At 39.7% G+C, this 22,650-nt stretch overlaps 1 protein-coding gene across 8 annotated transcripts in view; it reads right to left on the bottom strand.

The window, feature by feature from the left end:
• MYO1B (myosin IB) overlaps nt 1–22,650 on the bottom strand; it is a 97,076-nt gene that overhangs the window by 24,589 nt on the left and 49,837 nt on the right. For 5 of the 8 annotated variants that reach the window (XM_021398171.1, XM_021398166.1, XM_021398169.1 and 2 more), the window contains exons 8-16: nt 17,481–17,579; nt 17,011–17,114; nt 16,356–16,503; nt 15,290–15,408; nt 14,546–14,632; nt 14,160–14,225; nt 3,250–3,255; nt 1,675–1,779; nt 698–760 (exon numbers count right to left, since the gene is read on the bottom strand). In XM_021398171.1, coding sequence (XP_021253846.1) covers nt 698–760; nt 1,675–1,779; nt 3,250–3,255; nt 14,160–14,225; nt 14,546–14,632; nt 15,290–15,408; nt 16,356–16,503; nt 17,011–17,114; nt 17,481–17,579 — 797 coding nt within the window. The remainder of the gene's footprint in view (nt 1–697; nt 761–1,674; nt 1,780–3,249; nt 3,256–14,159; nt 14,226–14,545; nt 14,633–15,289; nt 15,409–16,355; nt 16,504–17,010; nt 17,115–17,480; nt 17,580–22,650) is intronic. The other 3 variants (XM_021398167.1, XM_021398170.1, XM_021398173.1) reach the window with 1 other exon arrangement.

The raw sequence follows: 22,650 nt of genomic DNA, 5'->3' as shown, positions 1-22,650 counted from the left end.
CTCCTGTTAGACTTCTGCTACACAGAAACATGCCCTCCAAACCATCTCCAAGTTTGGCCAGCTCTCTTTTCCTCACCCCCCATTCCCAACAGGCCTGTAGTATCTCCATTTTTGAAAGACTGCTTCAGAGACCTGAATCCTGCAAGTTCATTTTTGTTGGTAATTTCACGTCTTTTACTCAGACTACAGACGCTCCAACTTAAATGAAAGTAGCCAGATTATGGGTAAAAACAGCATACATTTTATACTGATAGCTAAAAACTGCTCTGAATGTTAAAGAATTTGCTGTGCTAAGTCCACAGGAACTCCTCCTATTAGATACAAGGATTTGCTGTATCTGAAGTGCTCAGTAACAAATCATGGAGTGTTCTGGTTTCCACAGGAAAAAAAAAAAAGCTATTATTTATAATACAGTACGTGATATCTTTCAATGAAAATACCTCTAAGTGTAAACATTTAAGTTTTCATTTTTTCTTCTCTTGCATAGGTGCTGCTGACCATTCCTAACACAGAATAACATCTAATCTTTTGGAAAAAAAAAATTAATAAAATGAATGCTTACCTGTCAAAATAAGATTATTAACACAAACAAGGGCTTGTTTTATCAAAGCAAAGTACAGTGATGCATACAGATGTTATGGTTAAATTTAATACATGCATTAAAAAATCATTCGAAAAGATTTTTGAAAATACTTACATTTTCTATTAGGTCACAAATTATAGCATTGTTGAAATACTCAATATGAGTCCACTCAATTCCCTATAGGAAAAAAAAAAAGTCTGAACAGGAAATCAACGGATGGAGCTTTTCCCCTAGGCAACTTAAATTATATTCCAGTTAACTATTTTTGAATTTAGTTCTATATGCTTACCAACATCTTATTTATTAAGAAAGAAATGCAATCGTCTCCGGCTAACATTATCTGCGCAAAACGGCTGCCCTTGAGCAGCTGCCAAAGCCACTCTCCATTCCTTTCCCCCATCGGTGTCAACTTCCCATGCACTCCCTGGAGCGGGGCCAGCTGCCTCCTGCCCGGCCCCGGCTCAGTGCTGCTCTCTGCACGCTCCCACTGCTCGGAAGGGAAGAAGCCCATCTCAGGGCAAGCATCTGAGATCAAAATTCTAAGCTCTTAGGGGTTTCGTTGTTGTTGTTTGTTTTTTAATGGGAGAAGGAAAAGGGCTAAATTTAGATGAGACCATCTGAAAAAAATCCAGAGTCCGGCAGTTGTTCAGATATTTCTAATATCCATATATATATGTTTGTTTTACCAATATCAGCAATAACATTTCCAGGATGAGATGCTAATGCACCTGGAGATAATACAGGTAGGGTAAAGGTCTGGAAAAAAAAATTCTTAATTTGCATTATGCAGTGACATCTTACAGTTTAGATTTTTCAGAGTGCTCAAAATACCATTGAAGAAGCAAATGGCAGTGATTACGCTTCACAAGTTTTCACACTGAATGCAAAAAATAAATAAAAAAGGCACATCAAAGCTTCATGTTATCCTCAAGAACACAAAGCAGGAACCTTATTCCATTTTCAGAAACGTCGGTACAGCAAAATAGTATCATCTAAAAAGCAACTCCCCTGAAAAGAGGTTCAAGCATGCACCAATGCTGCTGAACAGAGATGATAGGAAGAGGAGAGGTTAATGAGAGACAGTTTGTTACCTCTCGGATGTATTCTTCTTGCTCTTCTTTGAGGGTGAGTTCAATGAAGATCTGCTGCAGCTTCTCATTACAGTAGTTGATAATGAATTGCTCAAAGCTGTTGTCCTGTCAGATAACAAACGTTTGCATTTCACTGTTGTGTGAACACACTGGTGTTGAGTTGGAGTAAGTTCCTGCAGCAGCTGCAAGTCAGCAAGCTGCTCTATTAACTCCTAGTTTTGCAATATTTTACTGAGAATGAAATTAGTTTGGAAAATTTAGACCAAATCCTTCTCTGAGTCTTTCTCCCTCCACTGGAAGAAATCAGTGGCTTTGTAGGTCTCTACTGGTGATGTCTCTGTACCACTTTCTCGGGACAAGTCATAAGGACATCTATGGTGCCAGGGAACTAACACATTTGCCACTCTAATCTGTCTCCATATTGAACACATGGTCTCCTGCAGGTCCTGGTAAATAAAATGGTATTAGTTCTTTTTCAACCAGGATCAGCCAGTAACAAACAAGGTGTCCTGTTTCACTGCCCACACTGCTAAGATCTGATAGCCTTCAGAGGTCAACCTCACTTCCTCCCCACCAACCAACTGCTTGACCAACTACCCCCTAAAACGACAGGGATTAATTTGGGCTTTATCAACTAAAAAAACCTTTAAAAAGCTGACTCCTACAAAACTGGCTTGGGGAACAAGCATGTGCGTGACTCTTTGTAGAAAGAACTGGGGAGCAGGAGCCCTAAGAAAAAGCGGTGACACAGGTGAGACACCACAAAGGCTCACCTTCAGGAGGACACATGGCAGGACTGGAAATGATGAGCCCCAAGTACCCTAGATAGGGCACTCAAGTTCAACCAAACATCCACAGGGCCAAGACTGTGGAATAAAGCTGGGGTTCATCATATCTCCATGACGTTAAATGAATACAGTTAGGAAGCCAGGTGCCCAATTTGAGGACCATTTCCAAAGGAAATGGGAGCATCAGCCTCCCTGTTTTTGTTTCCAGTGCTTACAAAAGTCATTAATAGTGTAAGAATTCCCTACACATGTCTGCAGAAATAATTGCAATCAGGAGCTATTTTGGATATCTATTCCTGGTCTCTTCTGGGTTTTGTGGTTGGGTTCCCCCTCCCTTTTTTTATTTTAATTGCTATTCATCAAGAGCCCTCTGGTTATTTAGGAAGCCTGAAATTTTGCATAATAAACTACTGTGCATTTTTAGACTGTGAAAGAAGTCTGCTATACATTATCTGTGAAGCTCAAGTTATGATAATACAATTTTTTTTATGACTACAGGCAACTGCAATCATTTAAAACCTTAAATTAAGGATCGGGTCACTAAAATAAGATTAAAAACACACAAGCAGATTAGAAAATATTTAGGTAGCACAGATTACTTCTATCATTTTAGTTTTAGGTAAAGCAAAATCACAGCTGATCACCCCCAAATTCTCAGCCGCGTTAAATTCTGCCCCTCACACCAATTGCAGTTATCAGTCAGAGATTGCAAACTTGCATAGCTCTAGATGAGAAAGTCAAAATTTGGCATGCATCAAAACCAGCACTGCAAACAAGTCGTACTTACTGCATTCTGTTGGAAAAAGAAATTACATAAACTGCGGTCAATACTTAAATCACTTCCAAAGAAACACAAAGCAAAAATATCTATTAGCATTTATTTGGCGTACCAAGTAAAACAGTAAAACAGTTTGGTTTTTCTTAATGATATTTGTATTTCACTGAAAACGTGAAGCACTACATAGATGGTATACATTATATTTGTGTAGATGCATGTATGTTTAGATTCAGTCCAAAAACTACTAAATAAACCAAGGGATTGAGGTGCATCACCATGTAACACAGAGCAGCACTTCTGCATTGTCACATCTCTAAATCGGAGCAGACCTTTTGACTCAAAAAGCCATAAATATAACCTCCGGAAGACACATCATAGTAAAAGGAAAGGGGAGTGGGGGAAGTGGGAGAGAACACTTGAAGAATGAGTAAAAGCTTATGTGACACATGCAGATAAGGCCTTCACTTTAGATATATCTAGTCTGACATGAAAAGACCCCAACTGACACATCACCTTGGCAAGAGGAAGGGTCAAACATCCCCACCTTCCTGCCAGGTACACACCACTGATTCAGAAAGACTGTTTCCCCAAAAGCCCACGTTATTCTGATTGCAAGGACAGCAGGGCTTATATTTCACATGTAACACACAGTCCTCAAAAGAGGATAGAAAACGGACTGCAAATCCAGCTAAAGCATCTAACTGAGAGGTCATTAACAATGCATTAAAGTAATTGCTAGGTGCTTTCCTGATTTGCTGTGTATCTGTGATGTTTATGGCCCGTCACAGAAAGGCAAACCAAAATCCAAAGAACTCTTCAGAAATCACTTACTTTAGGCTAGGAAATTCTGTTTGACATTGTCAAGCCACCGAAAATTGCTATTCCAGGAAAATAGGCACTGAAGATCAGCGTGATTTTGGCTTTTGTGTGCAACATAGAGCAAAAGGCTAGCAGTTAATTACAGCACAAAATGAGGGAAAACGTTTGGAATTACTGAAATTCTCAAAACACTTAACAACTCTGAATAAACCAGGAGACATTTGGTAAGCTAACTGCAGTTCAGAAAGAGGCATTTACTTTCACGTACTTTAAGATACACTGTCAAGAACTGTTTGGAGTGCTTGTTTCTTGGCAAATCTGAATAAAATGATGGAGATTCTGTGAATTTATTCACTCTTATCGTAGAGCTAGAGATTTCGATTGCATGAGGGCTTCACAAACGATAGGCAGGTGCATGCAAATTGTGAAGAACTGTCCCTCACTGTTTTCATGATGGCTCCCTGGTTAATGTGGTAGACATAGGAAGGGGTCTAAAGGACTTTACTGGGTTTTTGTTTGTTTGTTTTTTACAAGATGATAAGGTGTGATTGGTACCAGTGACAGCGCACCACAAACTCAGCCAGGAGAGACCGGCTGAGAGGGCCCTGTGACCTGAGATTCTATTTACTCCTTGTGCTGAACATCCTCCTCAAGTGACAGAAAGAGCCTTCACAAGCAGTATATTTCAGTACTCTTAAGGAATTCCAGGGAAAAAAAATAACACTTCCCAAATACCAAAGAGTGCCTGCTTCTTTTCCAGACTGTAATTTTGCTGCTTTAATGTTGCAAGCATCACTTCAGTTGCTGCTGTTTTATAGCAGCATTTCATAGCATTCCTCTGAAGCCATTGTGGAATATGAAGCAAAACCTTTCAGGAAGAAAAAAAAACCACTTCAGTATCTCAACTGAAGTTCAAGGTGCTGGGAAACAGAATGTCACCCGAGGTAGATACAGATCAAGCAATCACCCACAGCTCACTCCATCAATGTTTTATTGGGTGCAACAATAAATTCAGACAATTAAAAAATTAAAAAATGCACCATGAAAAACCAAAGCCTGTTTCAGCATGCTTTTTACCTCACCAATAATGCTCCCCCGGTTTTACTCTTTATCAGCCTTCAAACTACTGGGCATCAGGGTGCCAGTTCATCAACAGCAAGTTCTTGATCTCTAAAAAGTCTGGCTCCACACAGAAATGTAGTTCTTACGTAAGCAAACAGATCATGACATTGTACTCATTGAGGTTTTATGGTGTCAACCATAAAAGACAAAAGCTCAAGTTTGGAACCACCGAGGTTACAAGAATTACACATGCATGCTTAAAAGTGCACGAAAAATGTATTTGTTCTTTAGCCATTTTCCTAATTTCTTCTTTGGAAGATGCCAGTCATGCAAACGATGGAATCGTGAAAAAAACCCATAAAATGCGTATGGATGTTCCTGGTCTTATGCACTGTTAAACCAGCAAACTATCAATGAGACCATATAAAATTATTTTTGTTACAAAAAAATAAAAAGAAAAGATTTGGGCAAAAAGACTCTTAGTGAACTTAGGCATAAATGTTTCAACACGCTGATGCTGAGGGTGAGTTCTTGCATTAGATTTAGAGACACCAAATATCTAAAACAACAGTGCATTTTCGTAGGAAAACTAGCTACCTTCTGACCTTCTTTCTCCCTAAAGAATTCAAATGCATTTTTGAGTAGCCAGATTCCAGTAATTTCCAGAGACACAGAGGCAACTAAGAGACTTAGTTTTTACTCACAACTGGGTATTTAGAGTAGTTGTTTACACTAGTAAGTAGGAATAAGTCACCTACCTAATAAAGTCCAACTGTCAGCATTCTATTTTCCTGTGTCCTCTCCACTTCACTGTTTTCCACAAATCAAGAACATTACGTTCATCACAATGTACAGCCTCACCTACATCACCACTTTCACCAGTATCACCCATCTGCAGGATGTTTCTCAATATTTCCTCTTACTTCTTAATCTTCCACCCCACCAGTTCTCAGTGAGAGCCAATTCCAAGAGGTGCATACTGGCAGCCTACATCCATGTTGACCAAAAGGTGTTCAGTAGCACCTCTTCAAACACCTTGTATGAACAACACATACAATGAAGAAAATATATGACAAGTATTTAAAGGAAATGCACCGTTTGAAACAAAACTCAAGCATTCATATTTTTGAGATCATCTGCCAAAATCAACAAAAACAATTGTCATTAAATAAACTTTTCGATCAATATTGGGGGACAAAAAGACACAGACGCTTCTGGTGTAACACACACAGCCACAGAAAATAACTTTCAACCACTGCATCCCCCCCAGGCATCAGAAGCCTGTGAGCTCCCTCTGCCATAGGCAGGGGAGCCGAGGTACTTCAGACCCTGCACTACGACTGGGGCTCCTTACAAAACAGCCAGATGGCAAAGGTAATGAAGAAACACCTGTGTGCTCGCTTCAGTGAGATGAGTGGTGGAATGAACGGTGAAACCAGCCAGCAAATTTCATTTATATCCTACTGTGGTGTCTGGGGATAGAAATTTTATGTACGACCACAGAGGCATGTAAGTTTATGAGATGAAACTAAGAAATAGAAATGCTGGGAAATGAAAATTAGCAAAATGGGTATAGTGCATAGAAAGAAAATGAGAAAAGAGACTCTTTATCTTATAAAACAACGTGCTACTTGTGACCCAGTTAAAAGTTATTTAAAAAAAAATTAAAGTTAATGAGAATATGCCATCAATCCCCTACTGAGAAAGGGTTGCGATAGTCTGGGGACAAGTGCTTATGAACAACTCAAACTCTTTTTCTAGGCTACCATAGTGCTAATGGCACACACACATACAAAGGACATGTAAGTAAAAATGTTTGTGTTTGACGCACAAAGAGGACATAAAGATGTGGTTATTAGGCCAGTCTGTGGTCTACCTGCATCTGCCTTCTGCCTTCAACAGCAGCAATATGAGGCCACATGAGGGGACCACGTAAGTCTGAACACTCTCTGTAGTCCAGAACATTCACACAAAGCTGCAAATGCATGTTTCTGAGCCTTAAAATTGCCATTCTTTTGATAGCCAACCTACAAAGGAATGAAAAGCCATCGAAACCACGGAGCTTTCCTTTGCAGAGCAGAAGAATGCAATAGCTGAATACATGACAGTGTTGCACTACCTGTCAAACCAACAGGAAGTGAGGCCACAGCATTTCATCCTGGTTTTGTTTTTCTGCTTACATGTATGAACATCTAGGTAATCAAAAAATACCTAATGCAAATCAGAATAAGCTCTGTGCTTTTGTATAAATTACTATGCAGCCGAAGAACTGAAGAAGCATATAATCTATAAATATTTCACACTTTCATAGTCAAACTGTATTTCAATGCACCTAATGGAAAAAAGTAACAAAGATAGATGCCTAAATGTCATCACAGCCAGCATCAATTTGTACTGATGCCATGGCTACAGGTAGAGAACCAGGCACTCCTGCTCACACTTGTGGTCTCCGGACACAAAATCCGGTCTACTTAAATCTGGAGCTAGAAGGGCATGAAACTGAGGTGAATCCAGTGCATACAGTACATGTGCAATCCATGGGGAAACCCAGATACCATCACTTCAATAAAGTCAGTCTGATAAATGATAGTTCTGAAACAACAGGAATTACAAGTAAGCAAGAACCTACTATAAAATCTTATCCATTCCTCTGCTAAGACATAATTACTGAAGGAAAAAATGTTATTTCCACAGCCTCAAGCAGAGCATTTGTGTATGTTTGCTCCAGCATTTCAAATATTTCCTCTGTTGAAAGCAAACGGCCAATGGGATTTACTTTATAAACTTGCATTTCACAAAATAAGCCTCTCTATAAAGCGATTAACTAAATGGTGATTAACTTCAAGATTCAGAACATGATAGTACATACGGAAATGATTGCTTTCACTGTATTTTAAGGTCTCCATAGTACCTAGGAATCCACCCAAGGGTCACTCTGCAAAGCTCCCTGCTCACACAACACTTGCTAGCAGAGGTAGTCAATCAACTCTCGATTAAAAACTCCATTATTTTCTTTCAGTGCAAGGTATACTGCCTAGAAGAAATTACATTCTGGAGATTATTAAAGCAGCTACCAGGACAATAGATATCCACAGCTGAGTTAGAGCTGAAGAAAGACGTGGAGAAAGGGTCCCCAGAGACTAAAAAACTGAAGATAACAGAACATCCCAATAAGCCCATTTTCCCCATGTGCTTTTCTCTCTACTAAGTCTTCTTTCTAGTTATTTGATGCTTCTCCAGTAAAATCATCCTTAGGAAAAACATCTCCAGGCCAGCAGCAATCTCCCCAAGCTCAGCAAGCTCTTCCCTTCATTTAATAAGCAGGACACCAGCAGGCAAAGCAACTGAGCCAAGCTGCCATGTAGCTTTATGGTAGAAGTGGAAATACCTTCCCATTTTTGTCACACCTCAAACATCTCAGAAATGTCTTTGCAATGTTTACACTTTCCTTTCTTGGTTGCCTCCCTCTAAAAAAAAGACAACTATCACAACTGCAAATATGTTAATATAATGAAACAGCATTCTTCATGTTTCTAATGACATTTCCTCAATAAAGACATCAGTGCTATCAAAGTCCAGACGACAGCACACATACAGCTGTACATGCAATGTGACCAGGCTTCCACAAACAAGAAAGAAGTTAACTGTGCACAAGTGATCATCCCTCTGTACTCAGCATTGGTGAGGCTGCACCACAAGTCCTGCATTCAGTGTCAGGGCCCTTGCTACAAGAAAGACATGGAGGCCCTGGAGAGCATCCAGAGAAGGGCAATGAAGCTGTGAATGGTCTGGAGCACAAGTCTTGTGGGCAGTGGCTGAGGGAACTGGGATTGTTCAGTCTGGAGAAGGGGAGGCTCAGGGGACACCTTATCACTTGCTGCTACTCACTGAAAGGAGGTTGTGGTGAGGTGGGGGTCTGCCTCTTCTCCCAGGTAACAGCAATAATACAAGAGAGAATGGCCTTAAGTTGGGGCAGGGGAGGTTCAGGTTGGGTATTAGGAAAATCTTCCTCTCATAAAGAGTGGCGAGGTTTGAAATAGACTGCCCAGGAAGATGGTGGAGTCACCATCCCTCGAGGCGTTTGAGAAAAGGGTAGATGTGTCACTGAGGGACATGGTCTAGAGTGGTCTCAGGCAAGGGTGGATGGTTGGACTAGATGACCTTACTGGTCTTTCAAATCTTAACGATTCTATGAAATAAATAGAAGCACTATCATGGTGTGTCATGGACTAAGAAATGGACCTGGTTTTGCTGCTGGGAGCCTTGTTCGACTTTTTTTTGTTGGAGTTATTTCTACCTACTGCTGAGTTTTATGCAGAATTTGCTGTACGCTATGTCCTTGCATGTTCTCACAGACATGGATAACAGAGAGTTGAATCATACTGCACCATTCCTCAACCCAGCTTTGTTGTGCCACCAACTTTTACCTAGCAGTCGGATGAGGCACTTGCACTGCCACAGACTGACACTCAGCAGATCCCTGAGGGCCACAGGAAGCCCTCCCTCGTGCTTCTCAGTACATACTCCCTCCCTGGCATTGCCCTGCTTCTCACCCAGCTGAAACCAGGGCCAAGCACAGCACTGTCTGGCATATCTCAAGAATAAGCCCCCCCACTTGGCACCTTTATAAAGCTGCTATCCAAATCACTAGCTTCAGCTTGAGAACCGGCTATGTAGCAGTGCCTGTAAGTTCAGAGTAAAGCCTTTAAGCCAACTAGCGCAGACATCTTTATCTCTAAAAACCAGGCAGGATGAAATATTCTCACTTGCTCCACGACATTCAGTTTTTACATACTCTAGCATTCATCTGCCCAGGAAGCGTACAGGACATCACCTCAATTTCAAATTAAGCATTTAATTCATTCAGGAGGAGCTGGGCCCTCAGGCACCTGCCTCCCACAGCTCACACCTGCACCTCCTTTTCATAGACCCACCCTTCCAGACCCTTACCTCAGCATGTTGCCCTAAAACACACTGCTAAATAAGGAAGGCAGCCATAATTCCTGCCTCAGCCTAACCCCAGCCCAGGCTGCAGGCTCGGGACATGTATGGCTGCTCCAAAATGTGGACTGACACTCCCACAGCACTTAGGGCCAGGCTCTGACCCACTGCCTGAGCTCCTGCAGCATCACACAACCACCGTGGCCCCACAACCTGCTTTTTCACTTTGACTCTATTCCCTAAATACCTGCCCGCAGACCCTTTGCACAGAGATGCCCAACATTTCATCATTCAGCTCTCCAAACATTAAGTCCCAGCAAATGGCTTACCACAAAGGGCATGGCAGAAATGAAGAATAAACACAGCTTTGCAGCACCTATTTTGCAATCATTTAGCTGAGCTTGCTGCTGAAACCTGCCAAACCCACAGAGGCTGAGGATTATCAATAGATTTAAATTGCCTAATCTAAATTTTTGGACAGCCAAGTCCTTAAATCTGTGTTCTTGGATAGCTTTCAGGTTTGTCTGAAAAAGGTTTCTTGTGATTGATAAAAATACCAACCGTGTCCAAATCCCAAACAGCAGAAGCCAGTATTATCATCACAACGTTCATTATCTTGCCTTTGCTAGGCTTCAAGAGCCTTCCAGTTACTTTGTAGGTAAACTTCAGCTCAAGTTAAATGCAGAAAAAACAGAGTACAGCAAGTACAGCCAGCTTTCAAAAACAGCTGAAAGAAATGTCATTTTTATATCATTTAAATTATAGAATCGTAACAGTTGGAAAAGACCATTAAGATCATCTCGTCCAACTGTTGACCCATCCCCCACCATGCCCACTGAGCCACGTCCCTCAGCGCCACAACTCCTTATAATAAAATAAGACTTCAATCATTATCAGAAGGTAAAGTATAGGATTTTTCAGAATGGTAAATGCTCACATTTTTTTTCACTCTTCTTATTGCAGAAATTGTAGGATGATCTAAGGAATCATCCTAATCAGAAATAAGGACTGTTTAGGCCTTACTCAAAAAGTCTGTAGCAAATTCATGTTTCTGCGATGAAAGCAGATCACTCTGTAATGCATTCCAGTAACTTTTAAGCAAGAGCTTCATGGCAAAATGGTTAGCTAAAATATCATTAGTTTAGTCTCTAGTGATTCTAATGGGTAAGTATAATAAGGCAAGAAAAGTAAAAAAAAAAAAAAAAAGAAACCAGGAAGCAGGCATCTTGCTACTTATTGCAGCGGCATTGATCTTCACATGCAGATATTTAGCACGAATATGAAAAATTCCTCCTACCCCTGCTATGATTTTTGATGAATTCTGTCCCCATCCCCAATCTGTTTCTTTCTAGTTGTGATCATGAATTAGGAAGGAGAGGAAGAAAATACATCTTAGTCTGTAAGTCTCTTAGGTCCCTTTAACGCTCCATTGCAGAGTTACAAAGAAACTTCAGGTCAAAGAACAGATACTAATGATAAGCCTAGCTGCTTGCTGAGTAAAATCATGTCTAAAGCAAGCGTTTTTATCTTCAGCATATCAAACATCTTACAAGTTTAAAACCTACGGATTTTTTTTTAACAAACTTTCCAATTCATTTTTGCAAAAAAAAAAAAAAAAAATCAGTGATCATTTTCATTCTAATCTTTAAGAGCCAATGTAGAAATGACAAACTGACTTAAGATTTAGGTTCAAAAGGGAACTGCACATTTTCAGTTTGTGGTTATATATATGGACACAGTCACTGCCATCGGCTACGCTTCAGCTAATAATCTGAATGTTTTGTAATCATGTTTACAAATGCACCACACAGCAAAAAACTTCAAATCCCACTACGCTTTTTATGAAATAAATCTCAAGCTTTTATTGATTTTCCCTCAAGTTGCTGAACTGTCCAACATTGAAATTTCATTCATTTATTGGTGAGTTCAATATAATTAATTTGAACACTATATATTTTCTGTGAAGCGGTTACTTGAATTCTCAGCAATAATTGTTTGTTTCTAAGTGTTTTCTGAAGATGTTTAATAATTTTTGTGAGACTTGATCATTTGTTATAAGACTCAGCATAAAAGTATTTGGCTGGCATCCTCTTTCTTCATTGACATAACTACATGTGCAACCATTCAAGTGACCGCAAGAGCAACTACACTTTGTTTATGTAGTGCTCATTACCGACTTATTTTACTCATTTTAAGGATTATGACATTACATCATCTTAGTTCCAACAAGAGCTGCATAGAAAATGAATTTTCTTTTACTTTGGAAAAGCATCTTTGCTTTTGATTCTACTGAGAATAAGTCAACAGTTTCTGATTATATAATGAACCTGTTTGGAAACACAGGGATGTCCAAACTGGAAGTACTAGAAATGCAGCTGGTGCAGAATTTTCTGATGGATTGTTTTCCCATCATTTATCCTTTGAATTACAGCACTACCACACAGTCCCAATAGTGACAGTTGTACTCTGTGACTGTAACAACTCCAGAAACCTAAAACAATGAGTTTCTTCTTCAGGCAATAAACAATAAAATATGGTATAACGTTTCTGGCATACTATCTGAATCACATTTTGAATGTTCAGAGAGAATTCCATTATTTATGTGATGCTGAACCAAGCTGCTTGAGTAGGGCTCTCACCAGACCTTAGTTCATGAGTAGAACGTTCCCATCTCGTATATTTAAGAATTGCCTTTCCCATCTCCTACAGTAGGACCCATTTTCATCATTTAAAGAATGAACAATAACTTTCCCACATTATTTTAATACTTTTTATCTGAATTGCCAAGGCTACCTTGTAAGGTAAAGGAGAAGAGCCTTGTTTTTCTCTTTTTTTCTTCTGCAAAATGACTTATTTATGACCTCCTAAGATGCTGAACTACAAAAAAGAAAATGATATGGGAGAAACAAGCTTTTTTAGCCTGTTTCTGCATCACCATCCCACAAACACCATTAGTCAGTTGGCTTGTGCAAGCTTCCAGCATCCACCTCCCCCTACATGCTTATCCTCAATCAAACAGAACAGAAAACTAATCAAAGTAGGGGTCCTGCCCCAAGCTGTCAGCAGTACCACTGCACTCTCCAGCTTGCTGAAAGTACACCAAGGACCAGTGCCAGAGATCTTGCACCAAGACCTGAATTCAGCCACATGACCACTTGCAATGTATTTTCATAAATATCCTCTGATGTTTAACATAAACAATACAAACCTTGCTGAGTATAACCCCTGAAGCAAGTATCACCTTTGTCTTTCCTCTACATAGAGGTATTTTGGTTTGCGCACACTTTGATGTTAGGCTTCTGAAATTAAGCTTGTAACACCCACCCATATATAATTACTCTTCTCTAAATTGTTCCCATCTTCTACACCGTTTAAAGATGCCCGCTGGATTTTCAAGAAAGATGTAGGGAAGTGGATAAGGACTGAAAGTTTTCTGCTGATGTTTCTCCTCAATACAGTTTCCCGTTTAAATACTTCTTTCCAACCAAGGCTTATAAATCTCTCAAAATAAACTGGCAGAGTATGATTTACAAAGACTCCTTAACCCAATTAAAAATTCCTTGTTGATTGTTTTTGTTTCAGAATATCAGCAGGCCAAAAATACTACCATAAACAAACAACAGTGAGCCACAGGTCACAAGCTAGGAATCAGTACAGAATATTTATGCAGGAGAACCAAGATGAAATGGAATATTATTCCTTGTTTGCTTTTGACAGAAACAAAACAAAAAGTACAGGGTTTGGTTTGTTTTTTAAAAGGAGCAAAACTTGTTCAAAGACATCCACAAAATGCCTCAGGGCAGAACTGAGGCTGCCAGGCTTCTCTCGTGCTCAGAATGTATGTCTCAACAAAATGCTTTTATTTTGCCACCATAAATATTTATTTACCTATTGTGTGAAAACACAAGTTTGGCTTTCATGTATGTCTGGTTTGGTCATCAGACATGCTAAGACATCTCTCTATTTTGAAGTGTTTTTCAGTTAAGTATGACACACTTGATTTAAATTACATATATTCTTATTACACATTCATAAAATACTCTATTAGGTTTAATAACAGCTCTCATGTTAAACATTTACTATTATAAAGGTCTCACCTCAAAAATTTCAAAGCCATAGATGTCCAGCACACCCATCACCTTCTTTCTCACTTTTGTTTGTGCCTTTAAAAAATACAAAGTAATAAGTTACTCTTCTGTATGTTTCACACAGGGGAGTCAGGAAAACAAGTGTACCTCATAAGCAGGCTGTCAGGTTGTGTAAACTAGAATGCTAAACGCTGCTTCTCAAAATGCACTTCAGGTGAGCGTTTTCATGAGCTTACAACAGGGCAGACAGCAATGTTTGGGGCTGCGATACCAGTATTCCCCTGTACCTTAAGACCATACAACCAGGTAAAATGAAATTGGCAAACACAGTTTTCTCATCCACTTTAATTCGATTCCATTCTATTGATTTTTTTACAGGCATAAAACAGCAATACCTTAATGCTCTCGTTGATTCTGGTAACAAGCCAAGAAAAGAGGCGACTGTATAAATTCTTAGCCAGAGCATCACGAGCATAATAGGCCTAAAGTAAAGAAAGAAGAATAACATTATAAATGCAGGGCTTGACACAAGTTTGAACAGAGTGCGTGTGACTCGGGCAGTGGTGCCTCTGCCTGAGCAGGCTCCTGAGCCAGAGTGGGCAGCCAGGACATTTCAGCAGCATACTTCCATCCTACTGGCCACAGGCAAAACTTGCATCCCCCATTCTGATCCTAAGCAAAGGACTTGAGCAACTGCGGTCAGCGAAACTGCATTCCTGCTGGGCTGAGCTGATGAGACACAGGTGGCAATCACACCAGCTTTGCAGTATTGCAGAAAGAAATTCACACTGGCAGCAAAAGTTTTTCAGTTGCCTGGGGCATACGACCCATTAGATTACTCCAGTTGCTCTAAACAAAAACAGGCTGCTTCACCACAATACTTTCAATGTGTGCTTTGTGCAGAACTGCTTTAGTTTTTCATCCTCCGCAACATTTTCCGATCGCCCATCTTTTTGACATAATTAACACACAGAAACAACACATCCAGCACGTATGAACTGCTGAATCAAAACACGTTTCTGCTGGTGATTATTCAATATAGCCTATTAGTTGGGGCTTTTATTTGGGCAGTCGTAGATTATTTAGGTAGAATAAATGGCCGCTTAATCATTTCTGTTAAAATCAGGACCTCTTTTTACCTGAGCCACATTCAGCGTTGTTGAAACTTTTTCTTGCTTGGCTTCAACTGTCCGGAAGCTGAAAGCTCTCTCCAACACTGACTGGTCTATACCTGTCAGCTCACAGATTTCCTTCAGCTCTAACATGAAAAAGCAGGGTGTAAGTATAATGAATCCTTTCATAGCACTGCTTCTATTCCCCCAAATGATTAGCTTTAAAATAGGTCAATGTTTTCCCAAAATGGGTTTTCTTCAACCGAAATGTTTCCCATCCACACTCACTCCTCCTCCCCCGCCAAGCACAGTATTTTTTAGAAATGCACAGCATGAGGAAGCAGGATCCAGTGACTTATGAGCTTTGAAAGCCCTTTCTATTTGGATATTTCTGCAAAGAACCTTTTCTTCCATTTGTCACAGAATACTCTTCTTGATGAAAAGCTTTGAAATGAAAATAGCCCAACCTCCAAAATGTATCAACTACAAAAACATGACATCAGATCACCAAAGGAAGGTATAGACAAAAATATCCTACTGCAAAAACAAGACAGAACAAAACAAAAAGCCTCTGCTGCAGAATAACCAAGCAGTTACAGAAATGCAAAGTACCATTTCACATTTCAGAAAAAAGCATTAATGAAGGGGGAAAAAAGTCATTTTTACAATTTCAAATACGGAGCAATTGACATTGACAAAATTCAAGTCATGTTTGCCTGCAGGTGAGTTTTAGAAGCAATCAGTGATAGGATGAGAGATAACAGCCTTAAGTTGTGCCGGGAAGGTTCAGGTTGGATATTAGGAAGAATTTCTTCCCAGAAAGAGTGGTGAGGCACTGGCACAGGCTGCCCAGGGAAGTGGTGGGGTCACCAACTCTGGAGGTGTTCAAGAAACACGGACATGTGGCACAGAGGGGCATGGGTAATGGGCATGGAGGGGATGGGTTGATGGTTGGACATGATGGTCTTAGTGATCTTTTCCAACCTTAATGATTCAGTGATTCTGTGATACCATATACCTACAGAAATTACAAAATCCATAATGAACTTCAGACAAATTAAAGCTTTTCTTCCCACCACTAATCTCATCTTACCATTTTTATCTTTGATTTTGCTTTCATCTAAGCCATTGACACGAGATTCAGGCTTAAACTCAATATTTCCCAATTTCAGAACTGCTGCCACCACTTCAAAAACAGACTGTGTTTCATGATCCATGAAACCAACAATCTGCATGGCGTTCTGAAAAGGAGACAAGATAACATTATGAGATAAAAGAAACTACATTCAAACAGTTCATACTTGCAAAAGTATTAGCATAAATTAGAAATGTTTTATAAACATTTATGTTACCAAACAAAAATTACAACTGCAGGCTTAGATAAGTACATTCGTAATAGAAAGGGTTTGGTAACTGAGCTAGCATATTAGTACAGTCCACTTCTAGGATCTTTATCAGACTGCTGAGAACAGTTTGTGGATTTTTAAAAGCAGTATTTTTTTAGCCGCTTAAGTTTATAATCCAACCAAACCACCCACGGTCAAATAGATATTGTTGTCTTCTCAGTGCATTCTGTTGCTCAAAAAGACAGTAACTTTTAGAATTTACATTTGTATGACAACCTTCAAATGACTCGAAGATGGCCGTGCCAACCTTGCCCAGAGCAAACAGCCAAAGCTGCAGGCATAACAACTCTGCACTTCTGTTGAGTACTTTGGGATTTACACCAAGCCCCTGTTATTCCTTACTCGAACTGTTCTGAAGTTCACGGCATCATCCACTCCATTCACTTTGGCAGAGTCGAGGCCTAGGTAGTTGTATCTGCTGAAGTCCCGCTCCAGCTTGAGTTTGCCTTAATAAATCAAAAAAAATATCACTGTAACGGCATGCTTGTTAGCAGCTCTTTTATCCTCAGAGTCAGTACTGTCAAGAATCATTTTTATTTAAAGGATTAAGTTTTCTTTGGGGATCTTTCAATTACAAGCTGTTTGGTTAAGAACAGCCCACCTTCTTTGTCCAGAAGACACTGTAAAGCCAATTCTGACTCAGGTCTCTGGAAAATATCATACCATACATTTACTGCAGGTATCGCTATTGCTACTACTGCTGACAAGAATAATTTGAAAAATGAAAGTATACTCCATTTCCCAAAACAAGACACGAATGGAATGGTCCATTAAGGAACTGTGTTTGAAAAAGGCACAAGCGTCACACTTACAGAGGAAGTCTTCCGATGCACCAGACAGGATCTGATAGAAAATATGAAAGTTTCTTTCACCTCTTGGCTGCTTAACAACACGAGACTTCTCCAGCAGATCTAGACATGCAAACAAAATCTCACAGGTCAGGGAAAGGTTTAGTAAAACATTTTCATACGAATATACTGGCCCACTTTATTTATTTCTGCGATCACCAGCAAATTAGAAGACAGTAGGCATGAATAAATTCTTTCAGAAATAGGTAAGGCCCACTGTACCTCTAAATGCTGCAGTCTGTGAACTATGAAGAAAACTCGTGGGAGGTGATGTTCTCAGCAGCCAGCAGCCAGCATAAGCATTAGGTTTGCCGAGAACAATCTTGTCCCTGCGTTCATCCCTACTGCAATGAGCTAGGCTTAAGCACCTTCTGATGGAATAGGAGCCAAAGGCAAGGCTTCAACCCACAAAACTATACAAGCCTTAGGAGGCTTTGCAAATAAACTACAGCAAGGCAGGTTCAAAAAGTAATATCTGCTCTAACACTAAACCAGCAACAATAATAACAAAATTAGGAGAATATTATTAAGCTTATATAGTTGGCTTATATTAAGACAGCTCAAATATCTTACAGACCAGCGTAACTGCTCTGTTCTATAAGGACAACACTGCCTGAGAGCAGCATTTGGGGCACCACAGCTGGTGGCCGCGACAGCAGTTCCCATCCCAAGGAGCTGCACACCCAGGTGGGTGAAGACTGCATGAAGGTGAATCTACAGCATCACTGTATGCAGAGTGCGACCAAGAACTTTGGACTATTTCGAATAAACATTTATGTTTCTCTAACTCAATAATCCTAGTTTCTTTCCATGCCCAATGAAGAAGTATATGAACACCCCAGCAAGAGGCTGTCCCGTGACACTAGCAGTTCATCTTGACATTACAATGGAGCAGGTTACAGGTGTGCCCTTGAGCTTTTCCAAGTTATTGACTTCTTTAAACTCACAGACAACCAACACCTGACATGATGCTCCATTGGAAAGGCATAGATCAGACAACAGAGGACTCACCAGCAGCCAGAGTACCACCTTTCCATCCCTGACTTAACCTGAAGCTGGGGCTCTCCTTGCTGATCTATGGTTGGAACTCAGAGCCATCCCGTGCCTAACCCAACACTCTCATTCATAGCTCAAAGGAGAAGCTTGGTTCATCTCCAAGTGGTAATGTTGGGGCCAAGGAAGGAACAAAGAGCGCCGAGTCACGCTGGCTGTACAACTTCTTGAGTTAAGTGTTGGAACAGATGGCAGCCAACTTTAATCTCAAAGAAATAAACAACTTCAGCTCCCGTGGTGGCTGCACACACTTCAGGAAACGGCTGTGTTTTCAAAGGATATTGAAGTGATGCAGTTTGCGAAGTGGTTTGGCTTAGCTGTGTTGAAAAACATTCTATATATAAATTCACTCAAACGCTGTCATAAAAGCTTAGCTACACATCCTGGCAAAACATGAAATGTAAGCCTCCTTCTAATTTACATCCATGCCTTCCACAGATATAAAAAAAGTTTTCTCAAGCAGATGTTGAATTTAACATGTTATGTTATACGGAAAGCTGTCTTGGATTTTTCCCTGTGGTTTATTTTATTTATATGATATATTTTTAGAAGCAAGGAGGTTACTAATTAACAGCCAGCTTTCCAAAGTCCCAATATTCCATAGGCTACCTGCCTTCATAATTGAGGAAAAAAGCTCCAGAAAGCAGATGATGACAAAGTTGGGTATTTATCTTAACAAAGCAGCTGCTATCAATTCTTTCTAAAGATGTGTTCGTTGTCTATGCTTTAGGTACGCTGTGCTGGTTAAAAACAGCTTTTCAAAAGCAGGAATTACATATACAGTATTTCACATGCGCCACTGTTATCTACTAGTTAATCATTAAATCACTGGAGGGCTTAGGTGGATTAGGAAAGATCACATCATGCTAAAAAGCTAGCTATCTTTCAGCAGGAAATCCCAGGTGAAATGTGAAAATGTAAAGCTTGCAGATATTCTGAGTAAGATACTGTAAGATCCCTGCCTTAGAAAAGGTCTGAGCAACAGCCAGCATGAAACGTTGGACTGTACCATGAAAAGCTATTTCAGCCAAAAAAATTAGAGTACACATTGAGAAACTGAGTGCACCCTATTTGCGGTGTGCATTACACACTGCAGGAAGGTGGCGCTAAGGGACACGGTGGTTGGTAGGTTGGGCTGATGGTTGGACTTGATGAACTTGAAGGTCTTTGCCAAACTAGATGATTCTAGGAATGTACACACACAAATATCATCTTGGGAACAAGACAGACAGTATCTGGATGAAGCCATGTTTTACAGCTAGATAAGCTACTGCTTATCTGAGCTATTATTCTCCTTTCTTATGGTCCCATTCCTATTAACATGGCAGTTTTAATAAAAGGAAAACTAAGTAGAGTGCTGAGAGTTTCTGTATTTTATTTCCACTAAATTACACTCAAGTGAAAGCAGGTGAATTATGAGCCCTCCAACTGCCTTTCCTCACAAGCACTGTGGGAAAAGTCTGAGCACACAAGCACTCACAAGAGCACTGCATGCAGCAGTGGTACCCATACGCACCATGCAGCATGGAAAGGTGCACATACTATTTACTCCATTGAGACAATGCAGATGCCATTTACCTTGCTGGAAATGATAGGGCCTTCAAGGAAAGTTGACAGAAAAGGAAGACTCAGAAGATTCAGACTTGCTAGATACTGCAGCTTACTTCATCCTCATGACTCAATTATTGTTTTGTAGTGTCAAACAAGTCCAATACTACTAAACTCCTTTACCTACACTCCTATCTAGTTTACAGGGAAAAAAAATTCCCAGCTGAAGTCACATACTCAACGACTGCATAAATCACATTCATCTCAAATTTTCCACTCTCAGTTTCTTTTATTTTATGATTGTACATCATTTGAATGCCTTACAAATCAGTGCACTCAGAAGCTGTGAGCGACTACGTAATGTACTTTTAATGAATCCGTGTGTATTTTACATTGTCCAAACATAAAATTATCTTCAGTTTGGGAACATGCTGATCCTATCTTAATAGATGTTACAGAAATCTTCTATTACAGTCTCTTCCACTTAACTATCCACATTCTGGCTTTACTGAAAAGGTTTACCCCTCCATTTACGGTACATAAACATTTCAGATCTACCAGGGGATGTCTCTGTTCACTGCAAACTGGACAGGATATACAGGCAGCAAGCACTGTCATGGTAATTTCGCCCTCTAGCTCCAGCTCATGAAGGGTTCACTTGTAGGTGAATCCTTGTCATTACAGAGCAAGAGCTCATTGAGGGGCACAAGAATCCCTCAAAGGAAGGTCAAGATAGAATCTGCCACAACATGAAGGGTGATGGGCAGACTGACTGGTCTTTCACCAAGATTCATAGCATTTCAGACTAGGATCAACCTTTCAAACAAGATATTATAGCCCAGTGGCTCTCCATTAATCTTTAGCAACCTGCTAAAATTAGTGGTGTGTTTTCATTAGCCTTCTTGCCACCAAAATAATCCAGATGTTCAACACGTCAGCTTCCATTCCCCGGTAGTACAGTTTGGTGACACAAGCTTTGACCCAAAAAGCCCATCAACTTCATAGGTGTTTGGGAATCAAGCTCATCAGATTCAACTAATAAAGTTTAATCAAAATATTATGATATCATCTTCACATGCTGTTAACACTGAACCAACAAGTGGTCAGAAAGTGAAGAATATTTATTAACAAACTAATCACACTTTCCCTTTTAAGGATAGGAAACTTCAGCACTGCTTTATGAATTAAGACGGCAAATCCTAAATTTGACTACAGCCAGAGTAAATAATAAGTAGTGCAGGAGAATTTAAGCTCCCAATAAATCATGAATGGCAATATCTCACAACAGAAGCATTTCTTCTCCAAATCAGTACAATGCTGCAGGCATTAAAAGTGTGGAAAAATACAAGGTAGGACAACACGCTTGCTTTAACATTGTACATAACTGAAACCAAGTTTTAAAAGAGGTGGATGGGACTATGAAATTCTGTGAACTCCAAAGTGGTATACCTTAACACCCAGCCGCAGGAACTCAGCATTTAACTGGGACATCCAGTGTTAATATGAGGTAGTTTATAGTCCAGTAGGTAGCACCTTTTCCACAATAGGGTCTACATGTAAAGACTATTTTTTTTTAATTCAATATTGCTCTTCTCGCTTTTAGATACATAATTAACTTGAGAAGAGAGTGAGAATACCTAAAATAGGCAACTTTTAAGAAGATCAAAAAATAGGTCTGCCCTTGATTACATGTCATCACATCAGATAATTACATGCAATGCTATAATTACAATATGCTATGATTTAGAAGGCAGATAAACTATACAGAATAGTATTTGGATCGCCTTTTAATATGACACAATATTTTAATTAGATGACTCAGAACGGTATTTTCAAAGACAAATTGTTGAATATCCAGTCTGCAAAGCAGAGTTCATTTTTATTTATCTTTATCTATTTTGAATGTGAAGTTAAAAAAAAAAAAAAAAAAACCACAGCTAGCCTGCTGAAATTTTTTGTACAGATTAAATTACTGATGACTACACTTTGTCCACATTTAATTACTGGTGAATGCACTGAGTACATTTGGCATCTAATTTTACTGATTGTCAAATGTCAGCATTAACAGATAGCCATAAACACTCAAACAGTGACTGCTCTGAGCTTCAAGTTTATAGCATTATAAAATGCTATATTCACGTGTGTAATTCTTCGCAATGTTTTAAAAAGTTTATATTGTATCTGAGAGTTCACTGGTTGAGCTTGGGAGACTAATTATTTCACAATCAGGAAAACGGCACTGGAGTCAGAAGGCTTTAGAAACAGGGATGAATTCGGCCGAGCAGGCAGAGAGGCCAAGGCCAGGTCAGTGACACCTAGTACAGCCACTCACTGCCCTCCTCCATCCCTTTTGAAAAATAAGAAAAACAAACAAGCATAGCTTTATATAGCATGAAAGAACAACTTGTTTAAAACAAACAAACAAACAAAAAAAAACCCTGCACTTAAGCTCTAGAAAGAAAAGCAAGTCAAGGCAACTTGAATTTTGAATTGGCACTCAGTTAACGGTTTCTTTCTTCCCAGCAGAGAGCTG

The sequence above is a fragment of the Numida meleagris genome, chromosome 5 (assembly GCF_002078875.1).
Source record: "Numida meleagris isolate 19003 breed g44 Domestic line chromosome 5, NumMel1.0, whole genome shotgun sequence".
NCBI classification, from domain to species: Eukaryota; Metazoa; Chordata; class Aves; order Galliformes; family Numididae; genus Numida; species Numida meleagris.
The sequence above is the reverse complement of the archived record's forward strand: the minus strand, read 5'-3'. Positions and strand labels throughout refer to the sequence as shown.